The 26,257-nt window shown below is 46.4% G+C and overlaps 1 protein-coding gene across 1 annotated transcript in view; it reads right to left on the minus strand.

The window, feature by feature from the left end:
• The window catches only part of Ptprm (protein tyrosine phosphatase receptor type M), a 449,915-nt gene that overhangs the window by 59,059 nt on the left and 364,599 nt on the right, over positions 1-26,257 (minus strand). Inside the window, exons 18-20 of the mRNA XM_051190901.1 lie at positions 20,852-20,939; positions 5,086-5,162; positions 2,844-2,880 (exon numbers count right to left, since the gene is read on the minus strand). Of these exons, the coding sequence (XP_051046858.1) occupies positions 2,844-2,880; positions 5,086-5,162; positions 20,852-20,939 (202 nt within the window). The remainder of the gene's footprint in view (positions 1-2,843; positions 2,881-5,085; positions 5,163-20,851; positions 20,940-26,257) is intronic.

The following is a 26,257-nucleotide window of genomic DNA, read 5'->3' on the forward strand; positions in this document are numbered from 1 at the left end:
GCCCTTCTCCACAAAGGTCAGGCCTCCACTCGCCAGTCCTTAGCTACCTCTGGGCTCTCCTGTTCATTGCCACCTGGCAGTCTGAAGGCTGAGGAGGCTGCCGAGCAGGGAAGTGTCATTCAGACTCGTTCTGAACAAAGTGATTTCGCTAGTGCTATTTTCTTCAGAGAGTCATCTCCCTTGGGTGTGGAGAAAATCAATTGAGAAAAGCTCTGAAGGATGGAGAGTGTCTACAGTTGGTTATTTAGTATAGAAATCTTGAAAATTCCGAAGAGATTTAGTTATATGGTGTTTGCGCCATCTATGCAAGCATGCAGCACCAATCTTGTCGTGGGACCAATAAGCTAAGGGGAATTTTGCACATTTAACAACCAAAATTTCACATGCGTTACAAAAAGTGGCCAATCCCAAATATCGCCAGCCAGTGTTATTAAATCAGATGCTGTGACACCTGCTTCAGAACACTGGGAAGGCCATCAGAATTCATGCCAGAGAACTAATAGTGTGTGCCTAAAAGCATGGATGAGTTTAGTTTGGGGACAGCAGGCTCCAGAAGGTGTGAGAATCAATTCAGCATTCACTGTTCCTCCCTGACTGCAGGAAACTATACCAGGCCATGCTTTCTGATGGTCCTTGTAGTCACTGTGTAGGGCTAGCCTGTGCCAACTTCCCACTGGGCACTAGGGATAGCCTGTGGCAGCTTCCCACTGGGCTCTCTATGGAAGAGTGTGCATGTGTAGGGCTAGCCTGTGGCAGCTTCCCACTGGGCTCTCTATGGAAGAGTGTGCATGTGTAGGGCTAGCCTGTGGCAGCTTCCCACTGGGCTCTCTATGGAAGAGTGAGCATGTGTAGGGCTAACCTGTGGCAGCTTCCCACTGGGCACTAGGGATAGCCTGTGGCAGCTTCCCCCTGGGCTCTCTATGGAAGAGTGTGCATGTGTAGGGCTAGCCTGTGGCAGCTTCCCACTGGGCACTCTGTGGAAGAGTGTGTATCTGTGCACCTGCCTGTTTAAGAGGCCCTGGAAGGAGCTGTTTCTAACTACATGTCACAGAGAAGGAATAGCATTTAGAGACAGGGCAAGGGCAAGTTCTCATGAACTGGACGCAGAGTTCCCTGGCTGTGATGTGAGAGAGAGCATGGACGGTGATTGTGGGACCACTCAGGTTCTTCATGAAGCCATTCCTATTAGGTAGGGTCAGACCCTACAGCCTTTACCCTCTCTAGTCCCAGAGCGGTTACCACACCACTCTGCCCAGCAACATCACCCCTGGGAGTAGCCAGATGTAGCTATTTATCCGGGTCTTAGGTAAATCTGGTTCTCTGTTTATGTCTTTGGTAGCTACATTTCAAGTGCACTCATCGTGGCTGACCGGGGCCAGGGACCATTGAGGTTGTGAACGTCAGTGGATACTCAAGTCTCTTACAGCCAAAGGTGTTGTGAGCTGCATGTAACCCCTGGAGGCTGTAGACAGCTCCACGAGGCTCATGACATTGCTGCACTGCGTCATTTGGGGGGATAATGACGAGGCAGAGAGCTCTGGACACACACATTGTGCAATTTCCCCCAAGTATCTCCAGTTCGCGCTCAGCTGATCTGTGGATGTGGGACCCACAGGTAACTTCTAGCTATTTTTCCTAGGAAGTGATGCTCCCCCAGCTTGGTCTTTAGATTCCCCGAAAGACTCTTAGTTCCCACCCTGGCACTACCAGGAGAAAGAGTGGGTGGAAACTTTAAAAGGCACCAAACATGTGAGGTCATAGGTCATCAAGGGATGTTGTTGACCCAAACCCTTCTCTTCCTTTCCCTTACTATTTCCAGCATGAGGTTAAGGGCATCTTTCACCGTCTCCTCATCATGACATGGCCATAGACCCTTAAGCAACAGGGACGGTTAGTCATAGACTAAAAACCCTAAGATAGGAAAATGAACCTGTTTTCTTTATAAGCTGGTTGTCGCAGGTTTTTTTGTTGTGGGTATTGTAAAGCTAACACAAACAGATCACCAGAAACAGTGCCTAACTGAAAAGCAAATGGAGAATTGCTAGCTTTTCTCTGTGTTGTAGTCCATCTCATATCCAGTCACTAAGTTATCTTCTAGGATGACCCATACACAAAGCTGTCTCTTAACCCTTCAGAGATGACCAAGCTCATCTGCCGCAGAGAGGATCACACAAAGGCCGTTGCCGTGACGACCCTCCTCAGCATCTTCTCTAGCTTCCTTTCATTCCTTACTGGAAATGATTGGCCATCGGCATCCCACCCGAGAAGTAGGGATTTCCTACCAGGTCTTCGGTCATGATCGCTTATCATTGCCCAGGCCTAGTGATCTGGAGGCAGCTCATTTGAACAGCCCGACCCATTTCCAATGTCAATAATAACACTTCACCTGTGCCTCCCTCTGAAGTGCCATGCACTCTGCCTACCCAGACACGTGCAGGCCACCTCACGGCTGCCCCCTAACTTCAACCACTGCATCAACTGGGGCTCCTCAGCAGAGACTCACACAGTTCTGGGGACAGACAGCAGTCAGTACCTGCTTATCAAAGGGCATTTTCCTCCCCCATTTCTCTCCCTATCCACACGGGAAAATATAGAATATACTCTTGCAACTTTCAGACCGATTCCAAAAGCACTCAGAATGCATTTCTTTAACGATCTCAACATGAAGTTCCAAATAAGTGAGCACAGCACCAGAAGTTCTGCTGGGAATATAAGGGCGCAGTGATCAGTGACCGTGATGCATTGCATGAAAAAATACTTTCCTGAGGGTGTGGGTGATAAGTTCGAAGTGGTCGAGACTAGCAAGCAACAAAAGGCAGGCATGAGAGCTGAAATAGACTTACCTTGGGTTGCAATGTAGTGATTGGGTCGATGATAGCCCTGAAAATAAATGGGAAAGGATGTCTGGTAAATTCGAGTGGCACAGGAGTCACACACTGCTCTGTGGAAATGACTGTGCATGCAAAGGCCCAACCCCTGCGTCACTTGATGGCCCAGTTGGCTGACACAGGGCCGTTCAGTTTGTCTCACCAAGTGGAGGTGCATCAAATGCAGCCTTCCGCACGGTGTACAGGAAGTGCAAGGACTTTGTTGAATGCACTGGTTATGAGATGGTGGGTGAGCAGGAAAAGCTGTCAATATATGGGTTCTCTCGACTAAAATGACCAAGACTCGTATTACGGTGTGAATGGCTGGGGACCTGTGATAGAATCTTGTTTGCATTTGAGTTGCTTAGCAATGTGCCAAAGACTGAACACACATAATCTGTTTTATCGGTGTAGGCAGTTCCGTCAATGCAGCGCTTAGAAGCGTTCTCAAACACTACTCTCAGCGGGACACAGTACTGCGCCAAGGGTTGGGAGTTTAAAGAGGCAGAGTTTACACACGACCCCTTCTTTAAATCACGGCCCTATAGGAAGCAGAGAAGATTAAAATGGGGACCAAGAAAGCGGTAGGCAAAGGTATCACAGGAGAAGTATCTGGGAAAGATCAAAGTCAAGTCGGAGAGAATTACTTCCTAGTAACATTCTGCGCCATCGTGGACCTTAATATATCCCTGTCCCTGGAGAGTACCCTAAATATTGTTCTCCAAGATTAACTGGAAAACGGAAAAGAAAAATTGGAGAGAAAATACAGATTTCTCAGACACTTAGGTGCCTATCTGTTAGATTATTTGTGTTCTTGAGTTAAAATAAGGAAGGCAGCGGTTATGTAACACAACTGACTCGCTCCACATCTCAACAGCCAGAACTGAGACCAATATTACACAGAATCCCTTAGAAAATTGCTCATTTGTTAGCTGTTGACCCCAGAAAGTCTGTTGCCTTAGAAGGTGTCCAGGAGACAGGAGGGGCCGCATCTGATGAACTGAGCTAGCCCACGCTGTTCCAGGCTGGTCCGCGTGTTACTGACCGCCTCTGTCAATTTTCAGTCCTCATCTGTATCACTTATCAGCCGGAGATGCTCTTACAATCCTGCACTGGTTGGTTTGTCAACTTGATACAAACCTAGACATATCTGAGAAGCGGAATCTTAATTGAAAAAAGGAAAAAAAAAAAAAAAAAAAAAAAAGAGCCTCTAAAAGACCAGCCTTGTAGGCAAGTCTGTAGGGCATTTCCTTGATTAATGACTGATGTGAGGGAACAGAATGAGACACTGTGGGAATGGGGTCTAAACACAAGAGTCATTTGTGCCCCTTATCCACACAGCCTGAAGGCAATGTACAGCAATTTAACTGCGGGAAACACCATTGCTGTGTTATGGCTGAAGGTGCAGGGAGGCCCTTTGTCACTGGGGACACTAAGCTGTGTGTTGTGCATTGACTGCAGCTTGTCACATGAGGTGGGTGTGGAATTTTCCAGTTGTGTGGCCTTGTTTCAGCACTGGAAACGTTTGGATCTTTGGATTTGGGCGTTATGGAATCTCAACACACATGTGGCTCAGATCAGTCCTGGAAGCGCTAATGGATTGAAAAGCTGGCCCAGCACAGCACATGCCTGGGAATGCCAAGGAAGTGAATCTGTTCATGGGGGTCTGCGCCTTGCAGGGCATGGGCACGTACCCTGGATTTTCTACTCCTGACTTCATTCATCCTTTCGACTGAAAACAAGCTGTCTCTTAAAGAATTTAGCCTAATGTAAGACATTATTAACACGATGCAGAACGAACAAGACAGCCACCTTCAATAATTAAACAGCTTGCATATTTAATGACACGCCTTGCTTGCCTTGGAAGTCCTGGTGAACAGCTGTGGATGGCTTTGAAGGCAACTTAAAAGTACATCGACGACAAGAGCCTGCAAATCACCCGCATTAGGAATTAGACGGTTTTGTCCCATTAATATGCAAGCGTTTCTTAAAAAGTTGTTGACAAAAAGTCCACATAGGCGTGGGCAGGCAAGGGGGACACAAAGGGACTATGGTGCTTATCCCCAAATGGGCTCCGTTGGGACAGCAGTGTCTGCCTCCTGTGGAGTATGGGGAACATGTGGATGGTTACTGACACCCGTCTACTAGCTGTACAGCATATCTGGGGCGTGGCATGTGTCAGAATGTCTGGGCTTACTGACAGTTTTAAAATACATACATCGATGTAATTGCCATTGATGTAGTCAGAATTGTTGTCGCCTTCCAGCATCTGCAGCCGTACCCTTGAGTGATCGTCTGCAAAAGGAAACAGAAAGCAGCCGTGAATGGAGGCGACTCCCCCCCAAGGTTGACCTCAGCCACAGAACTTGTGTGTGGCACATAGACCCTCCCCCACGCAGGAATCCGCTTTAAAGATGTCTGCAGTTTTGAGTTTGGCATCCTTTGAGGGCTTAGCGCCAAGCGTGCAGTGCTACCGGGAAGTAGTGGCCCCACCAGGATAGATGAGGGGAATGCTCCACCACGCAAGGCCTAATAATGAACCGGAAGTCTGAAAATGTTAGCCCAGGCAAACCTTTCTTCCTTTTTAAGTTTTCTACCTCAAGTATTTTGTCACGGTAATAGAAAGTTCACTAACAAGATAAACAATAAATACCACATGCATTATAAATTCCCAGCTTGCTTTTAAGGTTGGGATCTATAGTTTTTTTTTTTAAATAACAAATCTATTATTTATTTTTTGATCACTGAAATACACACAATACTGCAAAAGCTGGAGACTAATCCATACCCATCCCATAAGAGTTATTTCTTGGAAGTCTGAGTAGCTTCAATAAATTACATGCAAGACCCCAGATGCTGAAGGCTGCCTATAATGTCCTCTTTGAAAGATAACGGCTACCAATCCTCAGCCCAGGCTTCCAGGAAGTTTGAATGGACTCTGTCCTAGATAAGGCTTTTGCTGCTGTGATAAAGGACCATGACCATAAGCACCTTGGGGAGGAAAGAATTTATTTCAGCTTACAGCTCTCAGCTCTAAGCTAAGGAAGTCAGGACAGGAACTCAAGGCAGGAACCTGGAGGCACGAGCTGATGCAGAGGCTGTGGAGGGAGCTGCTTACTGGCTTAGTCCCCATGGTTTACTCATCTTGTTTTCTTATAGAACCCAGGACCACCAACCCAGAGTGGTACCACCCACAAAGGGCTGGGCCCTTACATATCAACTGTCAATCACGATCATAGGCCACAGGCTTCCCACAGGTGAATCTGGTTGGGCATTTAGTCAACGAGGCTGGCTCTCTCTTTCCAGATAATGCTAGCTTGTTGTTAAGGTGATGTGAGAGTACCCTAGGACAAAGACCTAGCTCCGTCTGTAGTTTTCTGCTTTTCCAGAAAACCAGCCTTGGCCTGCTCTAGAGAAGGGACTGGAAGAAACTGCCAGGAACTGGGCTGTTCCAAGACTATAGGAGAACAAATATTACCAAGCATTAACCCTGTGAAACAGGAAGCAGCATATGGGGCTGTAATTGTACTAATAGGTATTTTTGCATCATTTCCTGAATGGAAAATTATCTGTACAAGTACTATTCATTATCTTAGCTACTCCCTGAAAAAAATCTACCTTTTGAAGAAGAAAACTCCAGAAGTCTATGGCTCCCAACCCACACCACTAGTTCTGCACCTGAGATACAATATGTACCACCAAAATATTTTACAGATAAAAAAATACAAAAATTATTATTGAAAAATACAACCTTTCTCTGGAAAGATAAGACCACGTGGAAACACTTAGATTAATAAAAAAAAAAAAGGGTTAATATTTAAGACAGAGCTAGCCAATAAGAAGCTCTAGGCATTGACAAACAGCTTCATAATTAAAAAAGAAATACATCCTTTACACTACCTGGTGAAGCTTTTGGCTAAGTGTCAGTGAGCTTGACTGCATTAAAACCTAGATACACACACACACACACACACACAAGCTTTGGCCAAGGAGTGAATCCCTTTCTATGTGAGCACTCTCTGAAACCCAGTTTTGAGGATGGATCAGAGCCAGCTCCCCCAAAGGAAGCTCTGTGGTCACTGAAGGGTGAGGTGTCATGACAAGGGATTTGGCAAACTCCCATCACCATTACTTGGGAGAGTGACACTCTTACCAAGCTGCCATCCCCATCCTCCGAGGCTCACAGCACCCAATGTCTTATTTAGTTTGGTGAGCGAGAAAGAAGTTTGCAATGTAAGGCAGGGGTCAAGAGAGCTGGGGGGTATCATGGGCCTTCATTCCTGGCCAAGGACTGACTTGAATCTGTTCCTCTACTTGGCAGACTAACGGGCAAAAGTCAGGGTTTCACCTCAGGTCCGGTGGGATGGAAAATTCCTTTGCACCTAGATCGATTTTCTAATTCCATCCTTGATAAAGCCCACCCCTCCCCTCCAGCTCCTCTGGTCACATCAGACATATATTTCGTGTCAGAGCTGCAAAGTGAGTCAGACCTCAATGCTTATTTGGAATGTGGCCACAAATTGTTCTGGAGAAGCCAGAGAAAGAATCCAGAACAGTGTCACTCAACCTTTCCAAATGCTATGACCTTATGGTTATAGTTTTCATTAGTTAGGATTAAAGATAAGTTACTTAGACTTTAGACACACAAAGATAGAATAGATGATGAAATATTTTCTTCAAATCTTGCTAAATGTTAATGGACTAAATATTGTTAACTGTGATTCTTACTTGATAACTGTTATATAATATATTTTGCTATGTTAAGGTTAAAACCCTTCTTTTTATTTAGACAGAAATGATGGGAGATGTCATTCTGTATATGTTTCTCATACTGGTTAATAATAAAGCACTGTTGGCCAATAGGAAAGGAAGATAGGAGGGACTAGGAGACAAGGAGGAAGTAGGAAGGAGGAGTCAAGATGGAGAGCCTGGAGAGAGCAGTATGCGGCAGCCGGCTCCGGGTAAGAAGACCACGTGGAAATACATAGATTAACACAAATGGGTTAATACTTAAGACAGAGCTAGCCGATAAGAAAGTAGTAACTGGCCAACAGTATAATATCAAATACAAAGTCTCAGTGTGTTATTTAGGGCTGGCGTGACGGCAGGATAAGACCAGGCGGTGGCAGGCGGAAAAACCTGTACTCGTTACAATGACCCTTAAGTTATTTTCCATGTGCAGTTAGTAGACGGGTGTCGGTGACCACCCATCCACAAGCTTCTGCGTTCCCCATACTCCACAGGATGCAGGTGGTGCTGTCTCATCTGAGCCCATTTGGTGAGAAACATCTTAGTTCCTGTCTCTACCCTCCTTGCCTACCTATGCTTATGTGGACTAAGAAAATGTTTTTGCATTTTTGTCAACGATATGCTAAGGAGTCTACTCCGAAGATATGCTATGTGAGACACACAAGATACAAAAGAATGAAGTACCGTGGGACTCTGCTCATGAGGTGCCACGGTGGGGAACTACACAAAGAAATAGATTGGGCATCATTTGTGGTTGAGCTGAGTGAGTGAGGAATGGGGAGCTGTTTAGGGACTCTATGCAGAATTTCACATTTGCAAGATGAAAAGAATTCCAGAGGTAGATGGTGGCGATGGTTGATCAATAGCGTAAGAAGGCAAATGTTACGCTGTATGTAGTCCACACAACTCAAAGAAAGCAGGAACACACTTATTCTACCCTTCCTCCATTCTCTGTTGTAACCCTGAATTTCATGGAAACAGCACCTTCAAGGATGGTAAGGACACTCATGGACTTCCAGTCTTAAGAGCCCTTTGCTGGAAAGATCTTCCCAATATAGACTTGCCCCCTTTCTCTGGTGATGTACAGGTACTGATATCAGGGACTGTAGCTTGCTAATGGAGAAGTCATACATTATTGATGTCCATTTGCCAGAAATCTCTGAGAAAAGGGCTACGAAGTGTTCTTCTCTCTTCCAGTGTTAAAACAAGTGTGAACAGCGACAACTGAACCTACCTGCTGGGAAGATACAATTGCTCCTTGGTATATGTTTAGGCTTTGTCTCAGAACTGCATAAATACCCAAATCTTCGGATACTTATGTTCTTTCTATAAAATGTCATACTCTCTGCATGTAACTTATGCAAACTCTCCTGCATATGGCAATTTATCTCTATGGGGTATGATGGAAATGTGAGGTAAATAGTTGCTCTCCCACATTGTTTGGGGGAATGACGAGAGGAAATCAGCATTGATCCAGTAAAAACGCGTTTCCCCAAAGATTTTCAAGGTGACATTGGTTGACTTCACGGGTATGGTACCTAGTGATATTGAGAACTAATTATATCTTAGCATTAGTGGGAACGGGCCATAGGAGTCAGTCTATAGAGAGTATGAGGAGGCACTTCATCTTGGAAGTTGTCACCATGGGATGTGTCTCTTGGTGACTAGGGGCGTACTAGGTAGTTCTCATTGTCAACATGACACAAATTCGAACCGCCCAGGGTCTTGAAGAGGGACTGCCACCACCAGGTTGGCATTGAGCATGCGATGTTAATTCACATGGGAAGACCCAGCTGGGAGTGGATGTCACTGTCCCCTGGGTCAGTCTTAGACTCTGTGAAACCAGAGCAAAGGAGCCAAGCATATGGCCATCGTCTCTCTGCCTTCCACTGTACATGTGACTGCTGCTTCACTTCTGCCTCGATTTCTCCACAGAGACGCACAGTACCTTGGGACTGTGGGCTAAAACAAAACTCTTTTTCTACCAGCTTGCTTTTCTCAGGGTATTTTTCCCCCCACAGTAACCAGAAAGGAAGTACATTACTCCCCCATCCTTCTGTAGGCTTTTGCAAAAGCATCCTTCCTCAATAGCAATGACACAACAGGAAAGTATTTGCCACCCACACGGAGCCATCAAAAGCGGCCATGTGAGGGGCCCTACTGGGTCCAAAGCTTCTGTCCACTGCTGCTGGGATACTTAAGAATGACTCAGCATAGATGCTGCGACTTCAGCTTCTTCCTTGATGTCTAGCAGTCAATGAACTGAAAAATCAACATTGCCGGATGGGAACAAATAAGTTCCCTATTAGCCCACACACCTACGGACACCTGATTATTTACAAAGAAGCTAACATTATACAATGGAAAGAAGAAAATATCTTCAAAAAATGGTGCTGGCATAAATGGATGCTGACCTGTAAAAGATTTCAGATAGATCCATATCTATCTCCACGCTAAGTCCAAATGGATCAAAGACCTCAAAATGAATCCAGCCATGTTAAACCTCCTAGAAGAGAAAGTGGGAGCCACCCTTGAATGAATTGATACAGGAAACCACTTCCTGAACATAACACCAGTACCACAGACACTGAGATCCACAATTAATAAACGGGACCTCCTGAAACTGAAAGCTTCTGTAAGGCAAAGGACACAGTCGACAAGACAAAACCGTAGCCCACAGAATGGGAAAAGATATTCACCAACCCCACATCTGACAGAGGGCTGATTTCCAAATTATACAAAGAACTCAAGAAGTTAGTCACAAATTAATCCAATTAAAACATGGCTGAAAGACACTTAAGAAAATGCTCAACATCCTTAGCTATCAGGAAAATGCAAATCAAAACAACTCTGAGATACCATCTTACCCCTGCCAGAATGGCTAAAATAAAAAACACCAAAGACAGTTTATTCTGAAGAGGATGTGGAGAAAGGGGAACACTCCTCCACTGCTGGTGGGAGTGCAAAGTCATACAGCCACTTTGGAAATCAGTATGGTGGTTCCTCAGGAAAATGGGAATCAGTCTACCACAAGATCCAGCATAAACCCAAAAGATGCACATTCATACAACAAGGACATCTGTTCAACTATGTTCATAGCAGCATTATCTGTAATAGCCATAATCTGGAAGCAACCTAAATGCCCCTCAACTGAAGAATGGATGGAGAAAATGTGGTACATTTACACAATGAAGTACTATTCAGTGGGGGGGGGGGGTCAATGGAATCTTGAAATTCCCAGGCAAATGAACAGAACTGAAGAAACCATCCTTAGTGAGTTAACCCAGTCACAAAAAGACAAACATGGTATGTTCTTACTCACATATGGATTTTAGGCACAGCAAAGGATCACCAGCCTACAATCCACACTGCCAGAAAAGCTAGGAAACAAACAGGAGAGACATACATGGTCCCCCATAAAAATTGAAAGGGACAAGATCTCCTGAGCAAATTGGGAGCATGGAGGGAGGGGAGAGGGAGTTAGGAGGGGGAGGAGGGGAGAAGAGGAGGGGAGAGGAGGGCACGAGGGAGCAGGAAGATCGAGTCAGGGAAAGAACAGAGGAAAGCAGGAAGGAGATACCATAATAGAGGGAGCCATTATAAGTTTAAAGAGAAATCTCACACTAGGGAAATGTCCAGATATCTACAAGGATGACCCTAACTAACAATCTAAGCAATAATGGAGAGGCTACCTTCAATGCCCTTCTCCAATAATGAGACTGATGACTACCTTATATGCCATCCTTGAGTCTTCATCCAATAGCTGATGGAAGCAGAAGCAGACACTCACAGCTAAACACTAAGATGAACTCCTGGAATCCAGTTGCACAGAGAGAGGAGTGATGAGCAAAGGGGTCAAGACATGGCTGGAGAAAACCATTAGCAGCTGACCTGAACAAGGGGGAGCTCATAGATGCCAGTCTGATAGCTGGGAAACCAGCATAGGACCCACCCAGACCCCCTGAACATGGGTGTCAGTTAGGAGGACTGGGCAGTCTGTGGGGCCTCTGTTAGTGGATCAATCAGTATTCATCCCTAGTGTACAAATGGACTTCAGAAGCCCATTCCACATAGAGGGATACTCTCTCAGCCTAGACACATGGGGGAGGGCCTAGGCTCTGCTCCAAATGTGGCAGCAGACTTTGAAGATCGCCCATGGGAGGCCTCACCCTCCCTGGGGAGCAGAAAGGGGATGGGATGGGGGTTGGGAGGGGAACAGGGGAGGAGAGGAGGGAGAGGGAACTGGGATTGACATGTAAATTACAAAAATACTATCATAAAAAAAAGGAAAAAGAAAAAGAATTTAGTATTTCTGGAGGTCCTAGCTGGTTGAGTTTGAGGTAACTCAAACATTAGCATTATTAATGCCAATCTAAGTTATCTACCCTAGCATGAGGCCTTTTCTCCTGGTTATTCCTAAGCTCTTTCATGTTCTTATTTTGTGTTGAATGAAAACATCAGAGTCTTCAGAATCTCAGATGGATGACCCTGACCTCAATGGTGGACTCAGACAGTTGACTCTGCTGACCTTCGCAAGGAGGAGGTGATAAGGTCTCCTCTCGCAGGAGTGTTGGGAAGGTCAAGAACAATTGCACGGGTCAGTTTCTGAGGCATGGCCCTGTTCATTCCCACATCAGTCAGATTTCCATCACTGACCTGTTCTTCTCCACTCTGCTAAAATAACCTTCCCAGGCAGATAAACTAAAGCCAGAGCAATCCCTTTAACGCCTGTATTAGCAGTCCTTTGCTTATGGGACCCACCGTGGCCCAGTTCACTGTGGATGCCACTGAATGGTTAAGGCGGTGACAGAAAAAAAAAGTGCTTTAGTAAAGGTGCTGTCAGCATAGATCGGACAGAGAGTCAAAGACCACATAGGCCAGGTGACAAATGATCTGGTCTTGTGCTATGCCATTTACAGTCCTAAAACTGACTGCTAGCTTCACTCACTTGCTTGCAGCTGACACTTTTGAACACGCTGTTTATATTAACTCCCTGAATCTTCATACTGAAAAATGTTGGCAGCATTACTATCATTTTACAGTAGGGGAAATCAAGGTGTTGATTAAGTTTACTCACTCGGGGTCACACAACCAGAAAGGGACTGCACCAGGTGGTTTACTCTAGGAGTCTGACTCCGAGCCTGGGATCTTAAGCTCTGTGGTACATGATACAGAAATTTTTTTTTCTTCTGTGTATAGTTCAGCCTCCTTATCTGCCCAGTCCACAGCCATGGATGTGGCCAAATTGAAATTATTAGAAAAGTGTGTTTGTGTTGAATAGGTACAGATTTCTTTTACTGTGATAATTCACTAAGTAACACACTGAAACATCTCTTCATCCAGCATATACACCTTGCTAAGTGTGATAAGTGGACCAGAAATTATTTAAAGAGTCACTGTTAGCAGGCGTCCCTAGTTTACATGCCAGCATGTCCTGCCTTATGAAAGGGGCTCTCTGCTTTCCTGCGCACCCAGTGTGGATGCTATGTGTGCATAACTACACACAGTGTGGCAACCAGAAGGAGGGTGGTTCTTCCAGGCTGACGTATACTGAAGCTGTCTACACGCTTTATACTGTCTTTACAATCAGAAAAGAAAATGCTGACTATTTTTATTAGAGAACAAAACCAACAGAAACAAACAAACAAACAAACAAAAACCCAAAGCCAATAACTTCCTGGCTTGGGAGGGAAAACCAGGGTAAACTTAAACAAATGTTAGCGGGATTTCAATTAGGAAGCTGCTGCTCTGGGCCATTTCCTCAACTTTACTGTATATTTTCTTTAATGTATATATATTGCTTTTTTAATTAGAGAGAAGGAAGTAATTTTCCATGCATGCCTGGAACACAACCAAAACACAAGTAATGTTTCCATTACAATCACAGCCCAGTGTTCTCCACTGTGAGATTAACCCACTCTGCTGCTTTGTGAAAAACAATCTGTATGAAGACTGTTGTCCCCCAAAACTTTAGCCAGACACGGGGTGAATGCTTCAAAACATCCCCAAACTACACGTTCCAGCTTCCCGTATGACTCCCAACTCCACTCTCATTCCCGATCCCTTCTTTAAATTTGTTCCCATTTGAGTACATGGCCTATCCACTCATCAGCCACCTGTCCATCTCTGCAGGTGACTCCCGTCTGACCTCACATGCCACCCAGGGTTAGGGTTGATCAGTTCTTTCCTTGAATGTACCTTTCCTCACTCGGGCTACTGATATTTTGGGGTAAGAAACTGGCACATGAAGACCGGGTTATAAAAACTAGCTCTTATCTTTACCATCACTTTGTGCACTTTGTTCTTTCCATGTTTATGTGTGCATGTGCACGGGAGGTGTCCATGGCAGGTGTGCATGGGAGGTGTCCACAGCAGGTGAGCATGGGAGGTGTCCACGGCAGGTGTGCATAGCAGGTGTGCCTGGCAGGTGTGCACAGCAGGTGTACACAGGAGGTGTGCATGGCAGGTGTGCAGGGCAGGTGTGCATGGCAGGTGTGCAGGGCAGGTGTGCATGGCAGGTGTGCAGGGCAGGTGTGCATGGCAGGTGTGCATGGCAGGTGTGCACGGCAGGTGTGCATGGCAGGTGTGCATGGCAGGTGTGCATGGCAGGTGTGCATGGCAGGTGTCCATGGGAGTTGTGCATGGCAGGTGTGCATGGCAGGTGTGCATGGCAGGTGTCCATGGGAGTTGTGCATGGCAGGTGTGCATGGCAGGTGTGCAGGGCAGGTGTGCATGGCAGGTGTCCATGGGAGGTGTGCATGGCAGGTGTGCATGGCAGGTGTGCATGGCAGGTGTGCATGGCAGGTGTGCATGGCAGGTGTGCATGGCAGGTGTGCATGGCAGGTGTCCATGGGAGTTGTGCATGGCAGGTGTGCATGGCAGGTGTGCATGGCAGGTGTCCATGGGAGTTGTGCATGGCAGGTGTGCATGGCAGGTGTGCAGGGCAGGTGTGCATGGCAGGTGTCCATGGGAGGTGTGCATGGCAGGTGTGCATGGCAGGTGTGCACGGGAGGTGTGCATGGGAGGTGTGCACAGCAGGTGTGCACGGCAGGTGTCCATGGCAGGTGCGCTGTGCTGGGTTGAAGCAACTCTGTGTGTGTAGTTAGGGAGGAGATGGGAAGGGGAAGAAAGGATATTGTTCCACGATACAGTTGACAGGGGGAGTAGGTAGTCATGTTCTACTGCATGATGGTGGCAAGGACCACTCCCAACAGTGTTTTCCATATTTTGCCAAGAACTGGAAGAGATGGATTCAAAGTTCCATGGTGAACATGTAAGGATGAGGAAGGGTAATTGCCCCACATCATGTGTGCATATCACGATACGAAGAATTAGTATGTATCAATGGAAAGAAAAACATACCGAACAAGTAAAACAGGTCTTTAACTCCAAATTCTCCAAACATGGTATTCATACCATTTTATCAAATAACATTATTTGAAAACACTCCCAAGTAGCCGTACATGCTTTCACACTCTCCTGTTATACAGAACAATATCGGTCATGGCTTTACAATTGTAACTACCTGTGGCCACAAATTCTCCCAGCGGCAAAAGAGAAAAGAAAAAAAAAATAGAGCTGGGAATTTACAAGCTTTCATCTCTTCTTACCAATTCTCTCTCTATCTGCTAAATATTGATGACACAGTTAAGGTAAATATTGAATCAGAATTACAGTGACCTAGGTAACATCTGGCCTCTCAGAGGCAACACGGAATTAATTTAATTCCCAGTGATTTCTGCAAAGCAATGTCTATGCTCCTTCTGTGGTTACATGCCCAAGGACTCTGTTGTACCCATAGTGAGGTACAGCCTGTGACAGGAGCTGGCATGCTACAAATTGCTGATTTCACTTGTTCACCCCCCCAGGCCCGCACCGGGCAGAGGAGGAAAGGCCGGGTCTCACTGTAGGGGTCTCTGTATGAAGACACCTCTTGCTATTGGCCTTGTCTGTGGCTTCTTCACTTACCTCCTATGCCGGCCTTACTCTATACCATTCAGAACCTTCCAGGGATCCCTGACTCTGGTTCTTGGCTTTTCTGAGTCTTACCCTGTGTCTTCCCAAATATGTTGCCTCGATCCACCTGAATTTAATGCTAAAGGATCCTATATTCCAGTTCCTTCTCATCCAGCCAAACAGGTGGTCCCTTCCTTCCTTCTGCCCTGGTTTTCACAGCTCATCCAGGGGATGGCAACTGCAAGCGGTCTTCACAGATCCGCTGGAGTTGCTCAATTAGAGAAGAACGTGGCTCCAATATCAAAATCCAGGAGAAAGAAGTCTTCAGCCTGGGCCATGAAAATTGCGTCTCTGGTTAAAGCAATCCAGGGAGAAAGATGAGGTCAAGCAGCCCCCTCTTAGCCACTGACCAGCACTCGTGCTGGAGAAGCAGGGGGCAAACTCACAAAGGGCTTCCCTTCCCTCCCTGGGGAGGACCTGACTGCTGCCACCATCAGCACCAAATCAGCCTTTACTGAACTAGATCTCCCAACCGGACTCCAGCATCACCCAGACTCCATATGTTGGCTCAACTTGGCCCACTGCGACAGCCTCCCATCCCCTGGGTGGGTTCTGGGGACCCCATGTGCCCTGTGTTCCTCCACAGACTGTCACTGGGCCCCTCTCTGTAGATGCTCCTTTCTTACCATCCCCAGAACGGTCCATCAACAGTTCATTTGAATGCTGCAGAACGTTCCCAAACTGCCCTCGCTGGCTTCCTGTGTGACTGCCATTGCCGAGCCCATTCTTCAGCTCTCCTTCTGCTTTGCTACCCACCCATCAGCCTCCTGTCCATCTGTCTGTCTGACCCTTTGTGAACCTGACCCCCAGGTGTTCTGGTGAGTTACTTTGCTTGAATCTACAACACACATTTTCTCACGTGGGCTGCTAAGAGATCTGTTAACGGATGGATTTTCTATTTCACAGCTTGATCACAAATTTCCAACATGTTTGGTTAACAGCCCATCCTCACCCAGCGAAGTTTCCCAGTTGGTCTAACTCTAGGGTAGGGTTTGGACTCTCCTCTCCTTCCTGCCATTTAACTGTCACCTTCCCATTCCAACCACCCAGCCTGTCTTCAGTTTTGCAGAGTCAAGTCCTCCCACCCCTGTGCACCACTGTAGCAGGGGTGGCTTACAACGATGCCCTCTCTTGCAGTCTCTCCTTACCCCTTTGTCTTTGCCATGCTCCACGCCACATCCTCAGGGACCCTTCCCACACCTCCAGATAAGTCCATCTCAGTAGCTGGAGCTTTGATGGAACCATGTACTTGGATTTCTCTCATTTGGGCAATCATGTATAATCGTACAATATCTTCCACCACTCCCCCGACTTCTGCCCTGGGGCTGTCGGGTTCGTGCGGGTAGGAACCCTCCAACTCTTGCCACCGTAGTTACCCCAGGGTCGCTTGGGTTCCCCCTCACCGATCTGCTCCATCAGCTCTGGCCTCCCGTTCTCGCCCCGTAGTCTCTGCTTTCTGCATCCTTTGTGTCAGGGTCTGTATGCTCTCCCAGGAGGGTCCCACATTCTAAAAACTGAAACTTGCACCACACGCCATCCTCACCCTCTCTGCTCTGCCTTCTTACTCCAGCAATCCTAGTGGCTGCTCAGTCTGCTCGCTCTCTGACGTCTACAACAGTGTCTGCTTTATACGAAGCCGACAGGAAAACGTATGCGGAGGGGCTGATTTCAGCCTGGCTCAGGACCAGGCACATGGTAGTTAAATATGTATTTGTTGAATAAATGGCCAAGAGGAAGAGAGGGAATCTGCCTGGGAACTCTGTGCCCGCGGGTTCTGGCTCGTTTTCTTCACTACCGCTATCCCGCAACAGGGAGCAGCTGTAAACGGGCTGCCTCGTTAGCTGGGAGATTTGGTGTCTGCCTTCACTTGGACTTAATTATAACTGGGAGTCATTGAGAAGATTAGAAGGGCTTCAATTGTGTGTGGTGGTGTTGGTAATGGCGGACCACGCAATGCTAGCTACGATTTGGAAAGGGCCAGCTCAGCAAATTTATAGTGTAAATAAAGGAAAGTTTAACTTACTTAAGAGCAAAGCCAGTAAACAGCTTCGAAGCGCCATTAACAGCATTTTATATGCAAACGCTGCTGCGAAACAATGAATGTGATCATTACAAGCTTTTTTAAAAATGTTCTTTGGAAAGCATGGCTGAGAATCCCTGATATGTGCACTGAATCCCACAATTCCTCACGCCAAGAGGAGGGGCTGTCCTCAGTGCCTTGGCTCTCTCTGTGAGGCAGACATCTCATTTATATAACTGCCCCCCCGGGGGGGGGGCAGAGCACCAGCTGCCCTCTATGCCTAGGACGGCACAAACATCATGTACATGTGGACACACGCATGGTACAGTTTGTAAGGGCTCTTACTCTCCTTTTTAACTCTTCACATCTTTGTACCTCTTCCATAACAGGTAAGAGCTCTCCCTCTCTCTCCCTCTCTCTCTCCCTCTCTCCCTCTCTCTCTCTCTCTCTCTCTCTCACACACACACACTAATGAAGCAGCTTCTAGTAAAATGCACTTCAGTGGACTCATGGGGATGGCTAAGGCAGCTCACTCTCGGGTGCCCTCCTCCGTGAGCCTGCTGCTCTCAGATCACCTGGTCTCACACAGATACGGGGCCGAGGCCATTGTCGGGTGCATCTCCTACAAAGGGTTTTCCTCACGTATGGTCTTGAAACCCCCTATTCACACAGAGTACACTGCTAGGGACCTGGACTCTCCTGCAGAAGAGTTCAATAACTGGCCGGTGGCTGAAGTGGTCAGTGTCTCAGGGCCAACACAGAGCCCTGGAGATGATCACACAAGCAGCCCGTTTACAGACTTGCTGTATCATGAATATATGACACACACTCCTATAAAACATGCTTACATGAATAATGAGTCACAGATGACAGGCCAGGCTAGAGAGATTTCAGAGAATGCAGCCAATTGGAAGGAAAGAAGGGTTGTGCGTGGGGAGAGGCATCCGGGTACTGCGGAGACGCAAGCAGGGAGACTGGGCAGAGTAGCTGTGTGTGCGTGCGTGTGCGTGTGTGTGTGCGCGTGCGTGCATGCGTGTGTGTGTGTGTGTGTGTGTGTGTGTGTGTGTGTGTGTGTGACACTGTCCTGGAAAGGCACAGACAGGGCAGTCCCGTGTGAAGATGCAGAGAGAAGAGAAGATGAAGGAGACAGGAGGGAGGGTACCCAGAAGACAGAAAACGTGACATGCAAGGAAAGCCACAGGCGGCATGTCACACAGAGATGCATGCCACAGCTCAGCTTGTGGGAAGCCAGCTCACTGGTCATGGTCATGGTGGCACCGCGCTTATCTGAGGGGACCGTGTGAACCGCCAAGTTCACAACCGACTCACTCAGGCTTTGTGTTTTCATTTTAGATGACCTTGTGGTTTTTCTAACCATAAAAGATTAAGACAGGGAGGGCTGGAGAGACGGCTCAGCAGCTAAGAGCACTGGCTGCTCTCCCAGAGGACCTGGGTTCGATTCCCAGCACCCACCTGGCAGCTCACAACTGTCTGTAACTCCAGGGGATCTGATACTCTCATACAGACGCACAAGCAGGTAAAACACCGATGCATATAAAATAAATAAATAATTTTAAAAAGGGTAAGACAGGGGTGGAGATGAAGGAAAACACACCTTCCCCCACCACTGGGAGCAATGATACCATTTTAATGACTGCTTTAATGCTCTCAGGAAATTATGGCACTAAGACAGGTCATGACTTACCCAGGGTCATTCAGCTAGAAGCATGATGGGACCATGTCTGAATGCTTGGGCCCCAGTTGTTGGAACTGTTTGGAAGGATTAGGAGGTGTGGCCTTTTTGGAGGAGGTGTGTCACTGGGGATTGAGCCCATACCATTCCAGTCTCTGCTCTCTCTCTCTCTCTCTCTCTCTCTTTCTCTCTCTCTCTCTGTGCCATCTACTTACTGATGAGGATAAAAGCTCTCAGCTACTGCTCTAGCACCATGCCCATCTGCCTGCCGCCAAGCTCCTGCCATGATGACCACAGACTCTAGCCCTCCTAAACGTCGAGCCCCAGATTAAATGCTTTCTTTTGTAAATGGCCTTGGTCATGCAGTTTTGTCAAGGCAATAGAAACGTAACTAAGACAACTGTCCAATGTGATAACCACTAGTCTCAGGCTCTTTTCAAATGCAAAATAATGAAAATGAAACAAAAGTTAAAGAAATTCAGTTTCCCAGTCACAACAGCTGCACATCAAGTGCTCAGGAACCTGTGATGTGAGTTTTCAAAAGCAAAGGAAATGTCCAGGGCATCACCACCATAGAAACTGTACTGTCAAGCCAAGGGATGTTCAGGCAGGCAAACAGAATTTAGCAGCACTTTCACAATCAATAAAATAAATTCATGGCTCCCTTGAACTTCCTGTACCCTCCAAGTTTGTTCTTTTCTAGGTAACATGACATGATGAACCAGGGGCGCCCAGGCTCAGCCTCATGCTCCTGTTAGTTTCTACTCCTTCATAAATAGCCTGGATTCTGCTAGGGGACCACAGTGGGCCCATCAGCACCTTGATGCCATCCTATATGACTTGGAGCAGTTGAATACAGAGGATGGATGGTCTGAGCCCTGGGAGAAGGAGGCTCATCAATCTGCTATGCGTCTCGGCATGGTTACGGAACATTAATGAGGTTGGGCTCGATTTAAAAGCTGTCTGAGGCATTATGGATGGTGGTGCGCAGTTTTGTGGGCGCTGGGAATTTTTGAGATATAATCCTAGCCCTTTTGCTAATGAGTATTGTGATACGGAGACTATCATTTAACTTCTGAGTTTCGCTTTCCTGCCCTTAAAATGGGGCTATTACTGACCTACCTAACCCAGTGTCCAGAGGATTAATGCGCCAATGTGTGCAGAGCTCCTGCTGTGAGACATTATGCCTATTTATTCCATGCAGCAGTAGGGAAACATTAAGTCTGGGATGTTTACTCCTTCCAGAATGCATTTTCCTCCTCAGGGTTGTAGCATTACCTGCATTATCTAAGCCTTAAATCTAAAAGTAAAACCAGGTCCCCAGGGAGGGTGTGCTGACGTAAGTGGGGTCACAGACGATTTTTCCCCCTTTGCTTAGCACAAGCCTGAAAACTAGCTCCTGCTGCAGAGATGAAGGCAGTAATTGTGCAGTAAATTCTTGCTGCATGAGCCTGGTGTGATCCTGCCAGGGGATCACCACCACTACCCCCCCCCCCCACCGCTTACATGCAATGATGTTTCCATATCTGTTCTTCATCCTGTTCTCGTCTTTCTTAGCGGAGTCCCATGGTGCAGACTGCCCTTCAAAGAAGCTCTGGAAGAGAGAGGAGGTGATACTCAGCATGACAGTTTGATGTAGTGAACAGAGGGATCTTAACCAGAGGGGGATGCCCTTAAAGATGTGGGACAGTGGTCAAGCAGGCAATAGTCACAAGAAGGGAGCTATTTTATTCTGGGAATATTTTGCCTGGCTTTTGCTAAGCACTGGCTAGCATCTCGCAGAGACAGAGGTAAAAAGAAAACCCAATTTTATTTGAATGACACTAGAATGTTCGATGAAGGGAAAACCATTTCTTCATTTTAAGTTTTCACAACTCTGTTTAAGACACATGAAGGTGTTTTTTTTCCCCCCCTAATAAATAAGCAAAGGAATGTTATTTTGGACTAGAATGGGAAAGTAGGGAAGATAACACTTCATGACTTCAAGATTAAAACCTTACAGCGTACCCTGAATATTACCTGGATGTTATTATACCTGGGGTCTTTAAGTCACTTTAGGTTTTCCTCCTACATTCGTGATGGAAATACCTTTTGTTATCAGTGGACAGGTGACAAGAATGACCCTGGACGTCATCCCCACGTGAGTACCCATAGCATTCCCCCGTGTAGTAGTCGACACTGCCCAGAAGTTACTGGCGGCACGCGGTAACGGAGAAACTGAGGAGAGTGTGTTTGTCATTGTCACAGATACTAGCTGAACTGATCCCCAGCACTGCCCATGAGTTACAGACTTGCCCGCCTGATGTATGGCGTCCCAGCCTTGAGTGCAATGAGCAACGCTCAGTACATTCAATGCTTGGCCTGTCTGTCGTCGGGCTGGGATCCGAGAGGGGAGGGGACAGCCCTGTTTTGTTACAGTACGTAATTGCTTTGCTATGAAAACAAAGCGTTCTAAGACTTTGGAAGCCTGTCTGTAATTAGTCCATTTTCCATCACTGGAGCGATGTACCAGAGGCAGGCTACTTATAAAGAAAAGAGAGGCTCGTTGGTTCTCATTTAAGATCAGGTAGCCCCCTCTGCTTGGCCTCTGGTGGCAGAAGGCATCATGTTAGGAGCACATTGGCAATGGGGGCGTAGTGGAGGTTGGAGTGGAACATGGGGAGGCCAGGGTTCCCAATCCCTTCAGAGGGCCTCCTCCAGCTGACCTAAGCCCTACCGCTTAATGGCGCCTTGTTGAAATGAAACATGAGCACAGAATGTCCAAACTTCCAACCATGGCCCTCCGAGGGGCAAATGATGTTTGACGATGGTTACCGCCTGTATGCACTGTGTTCACAGATTTCACTGAGATGGGACTGTTCCATCCCCATTTTCATAGCGGGTCAGGTCTTGTCCCTATAGTCTAGCTGAGCTCTCACAACTGATAGGCTGGAAAAGCACCCGATCATAGTTCTGTCCCTGAGCTCTCACAACTGATAGGCTGGAAAAGCACCCGATCATAGTTCTGTCCGACCCCTGGATTTTAAGCCTTGTCATCGGCACATCCATGACACAACCAGCAGAAGCCACCACTGCAGAGCATGCCGGAACCAAAGGGTCATAGCGCCAGTGTCAGAACTGAGTATTAAATTGCACATCTTTGTCTAAGATCCTTTAGATACTCCACTCTTGAAAAATATTTGAAATACATCTACCGTTGTGACCAATCTTAGGGAGTGTGTCTGGAGAGATCAATCAGTGCTCCAGGGCACTTGTTACTCTTGCAGAGGACCTGAGTCTGGTTTCCAGCATCCACATAAGGACCCACAACCATCTGTAACTGTAATTAGTAGATCTGATGCTCTCTTCTGGCCTCTCTGGGAACATGCTTGCATGCAAAAACACTTATACATATAAAATAAAAATAAATTTTCAAAAAACCCATAAGTAAAGAGAGGTTTTGTATGTGAACTACTGTCTATTACCGGTTGAAGTGTAAAGTACACAAGGATGTAGGACAAATAAAAACGAAATATTTTCAAGTTTTTGATAAATTGAGACAATAAAACACAGCTAAAAACTCACCCAATTATTCCACCTGGAACAAGACCACAATATAACTAACCAGGGGATTATAAGCATATAACCCATGACAAGCTACAGTATGTTAACTCTACTCTGCCCTATAATACACATTTAAAAATAGCTCCAGGGATTTTTTTTAAGTCAAATATTCCCGTTCTGAAAGTGTCTTTGTTATTCTGTGAATGACAATTATTTCACAGTTTGAGTAATAACTATTATTTGACTTCTAACAATGTAATTCTACTTTGAGTTTGTCATGATTTAATTACCAAGTTCACTTCCCTTGCCTTTTCCACTCATCTAGAAAGTTCTGTTTCTTTTCTTTATTATTCTGTAGGAAGACAGAGGCAGATAACTGACTTTGAGGGGGACTCTGGCATCTTCTAGTGACACCCTACTGCAGTTTATGGGGTCACCGGAGGCGCAGCTTCGCAGAGATACAGATTACAGGTCCCTTTCCCGAAAGGCGGAGGCTCATCCTGGCCATGCAGCTGTACCCTTAGTGTAATCACAGGACTCCCAAGAACCCTCCACGGGGCAGTTATTTGACCCCATTGTTTCCATTTAATTGGTGACCAGGAAAGACGCCCATCAGCAAATGGGAAAATAACCAATCCAGTTGCGTTTCGGCACCCGGGAATGTTTTAATTTGGATGGGGTGCAGGGGTTGTCATCTCTGGGCTCTCACTAAGGTGGGCATCAGCTAGAGCCTGAAGACGAATGGGTTCATTGTCTCAGCTGAGCATCACTGGGGTAAAGGGAGGCATGAGCAATGTGTTCTCTTAACTCTTCTCTTTGTGGACCATCCTGTTCTGGTGGTGGCTTTAAAGGGAAAGGCAATACTGTTTCTACCTAAAAGGAGATGGCTAACTTCCGTACCTAGTTTGCATCTCCTTGCATCCAATGAGGGAAACACTAAAGGGTCAGCAAGATGGCTCAGCAGATAGAGGTGCTTGAAGCCAAGCCTACTGACCCGAGCTTGATCCCACACTGTGGGAGTGGAGGACCTACTCCAATGATTTGCCCTTTGACTTCAATGCATGGGCTGTCACACACCCACACACCCACCCACCCACCCACACATACACGCCTAAAGTTTAAAAAGTAATAAAGATTTAAAGACACGCCGAGTACATTTTGTCTAATTGTTGGCTGCTTTTCTTATATGATACATGAGGCCCGGCTCTCGTTTTGAGCCACTCAACAGCCTGTGCAGGGATTTTGGGACTCACTCTAACTGGAGAAAGGAATTTTCCAACAGAAAAGCCAACACAGAACCAAATGAAGGGTTCTATGAGGAAATGATGCCATGGCCATCGCCTCAATACTTCCTCTTGAAGATTTCTTATTAAAAGAGTGATTGCATGTTGGACCTTGGGCAGTTGTTCTGCTCCAACTTTGTACGCAAAACTCTGCATGAAAATACGCCATTTACGCCGTCTTGTCATTGCCTTGGAAATGAATAATACACGCACGGGGCTGAGGGAGGAAGTTAAGAGTTACGGGGACTGGCTGTCGTGACTTTCGCTACAGATGCTAAGTGCAAAGTTTTTAATTTGGAAATCTGTACTGAGATAAAAACCAGTTTTAGAAGTTAGGATTTTTATTAGAATATATTCTAAAAATATCTAAGAGCATTTATTTTTAGATTCTACATTTCTGGTAGTAAGGCAGTACCAGAGCTAGCTGGAGATGTTAAGTTAGGACGTTAAATCAGCCAGAGCCTCAACAGTAATGGGTGCTCTGCAGAGCTGTGGCCTGCCAGACACATGGGTTAATCACAGTCTTCACTTCTATGACGTCATGCATCTGACTTAAGGGAGAAGTGAATACTCTGGCCCCGTTTCAGAGGGTCCAGTCATGGTTGCATGCCTTCCACCTGGGCAGAACGGCATGGTTGCGGGAAAACACGGCGAGCAGATAACATGGACATTAGCTTTGTCCTTTTCACTGTTTTAGTCTGTTCAGGTCCTGAAGCCCAAGAAATGGTGCCGTCTGCACTCAGGCTGGGTCCCTCTGCCTCCTTAATGCATCCTGGAAAGGACTTGCCAATCTCATAGGTGACTGTAAACCCAGTCAAATCAACCATGAAGACTACTTAGCACACAGCATCCATGGTCACTCGTCACTCAGCATCCATGATTCTCTTGGTCTCAGATTCTGAGAGACGAGAGCACAGGCCCTTAGTGCGGTACACCTGCTTTGCATCTAGTCTGTAGCCACGCCCCATAGAAATGTGCAACCTCATAGGTAGCGGATAACGTCACTCTTTCTCCGTCCCAGAGGCTGGGACTTCTGACAATGCTAGCCATCCATTACATTTCGCTTTGTTTTGTGTTTGCTCACCATGAAGTGGGTTATCACTAGTAAAGCTACCAACAAGCAGAACACACAGTAGGATATCAAGACCCGAGACTCATTCCCTTGGGGAGTGGCTAGATGGGTAGTCAACAGATTGGTAACAGTAGATCGGTTACATTCATTTCCACCCAGTGCTGGTCTTTAAGTCTCTCTTAATAAATTGACTTGCTTGATAAGACTTGTATCGTAAGAACACAAAGGTTTCTAAGCACTCTCTCTTTTAATATTTTGAGAGGCCAAAGTTATGCAACTTTCCTTAAATGACAGAGATGGAAGCTTTGATTAGAATTCAACCCTGAACCAATATTCTTGGGAAGAAACACTACATAACTTACCCTGAATTCTTCTAGATGGTTCTTTTGAATAAGTCTTATCATATCCATTGAAAGTACAGCCAACCAACCTTTGAACTCTCCTGGTGCTATGGCAGAGACCCCCTCCAAGGTCAGGGGGTTCAGGGACAACTTGACCTTTCCTTTCCTTAGATGTCTTCGTCATGCTCAAGTTGAAGGGCACGCCTTGATCCCCTCCCCTCCCCCACCTCACACCTCAGGGTTTTCACTTGACGAAATTATTTGCAAGTTCATTAAAATCAAATTTAATCCAAGTACAGGTGATCTGGCAGGTGTGTGTGTGGGGAAATGACCCAGTGAGAGAGAGAGCGGAGGGACATCTGAGGGACAGTGTGACAATGATTATTTAGTGGTTGACTTGCATCTCTGGAACGGCAGCTCAAGGACAAGCGGAGGAGACAGAGAGCGATGCCTCGCATCCCCAGGACATGTTGCACAGGAGGGTTTGCAACTACACCGTGGTGCACAGCGAGGCATTCATTATGTGTCTAGGGCAGGTTTTAAATATGCAGGTACAATTCAATACGCTATATTTTATTACAAAAGAACCCTTACTTTATGCATTTTGGGGATTTAAGTTAATGGTCTCACTGCACCTTCTGTTAGAATTTTCATAAATATACTTACGCTTTTA

Source organism: Phodopus roborovskii, unplaced genomic scaffold, assembly GCF_943737965.1.
Source record: "Phodopus roborovskii unplaced genomic scaffold, PHOROB, whole genome shotgun sequence".
Classification (NCBI taxonomy): domain Eukaryota; kingdom Metazoa; phylum Chordata; class Mammalia; order Rodentia; family Cricetidae; genus Phodopus; species Phodopus roborovskii.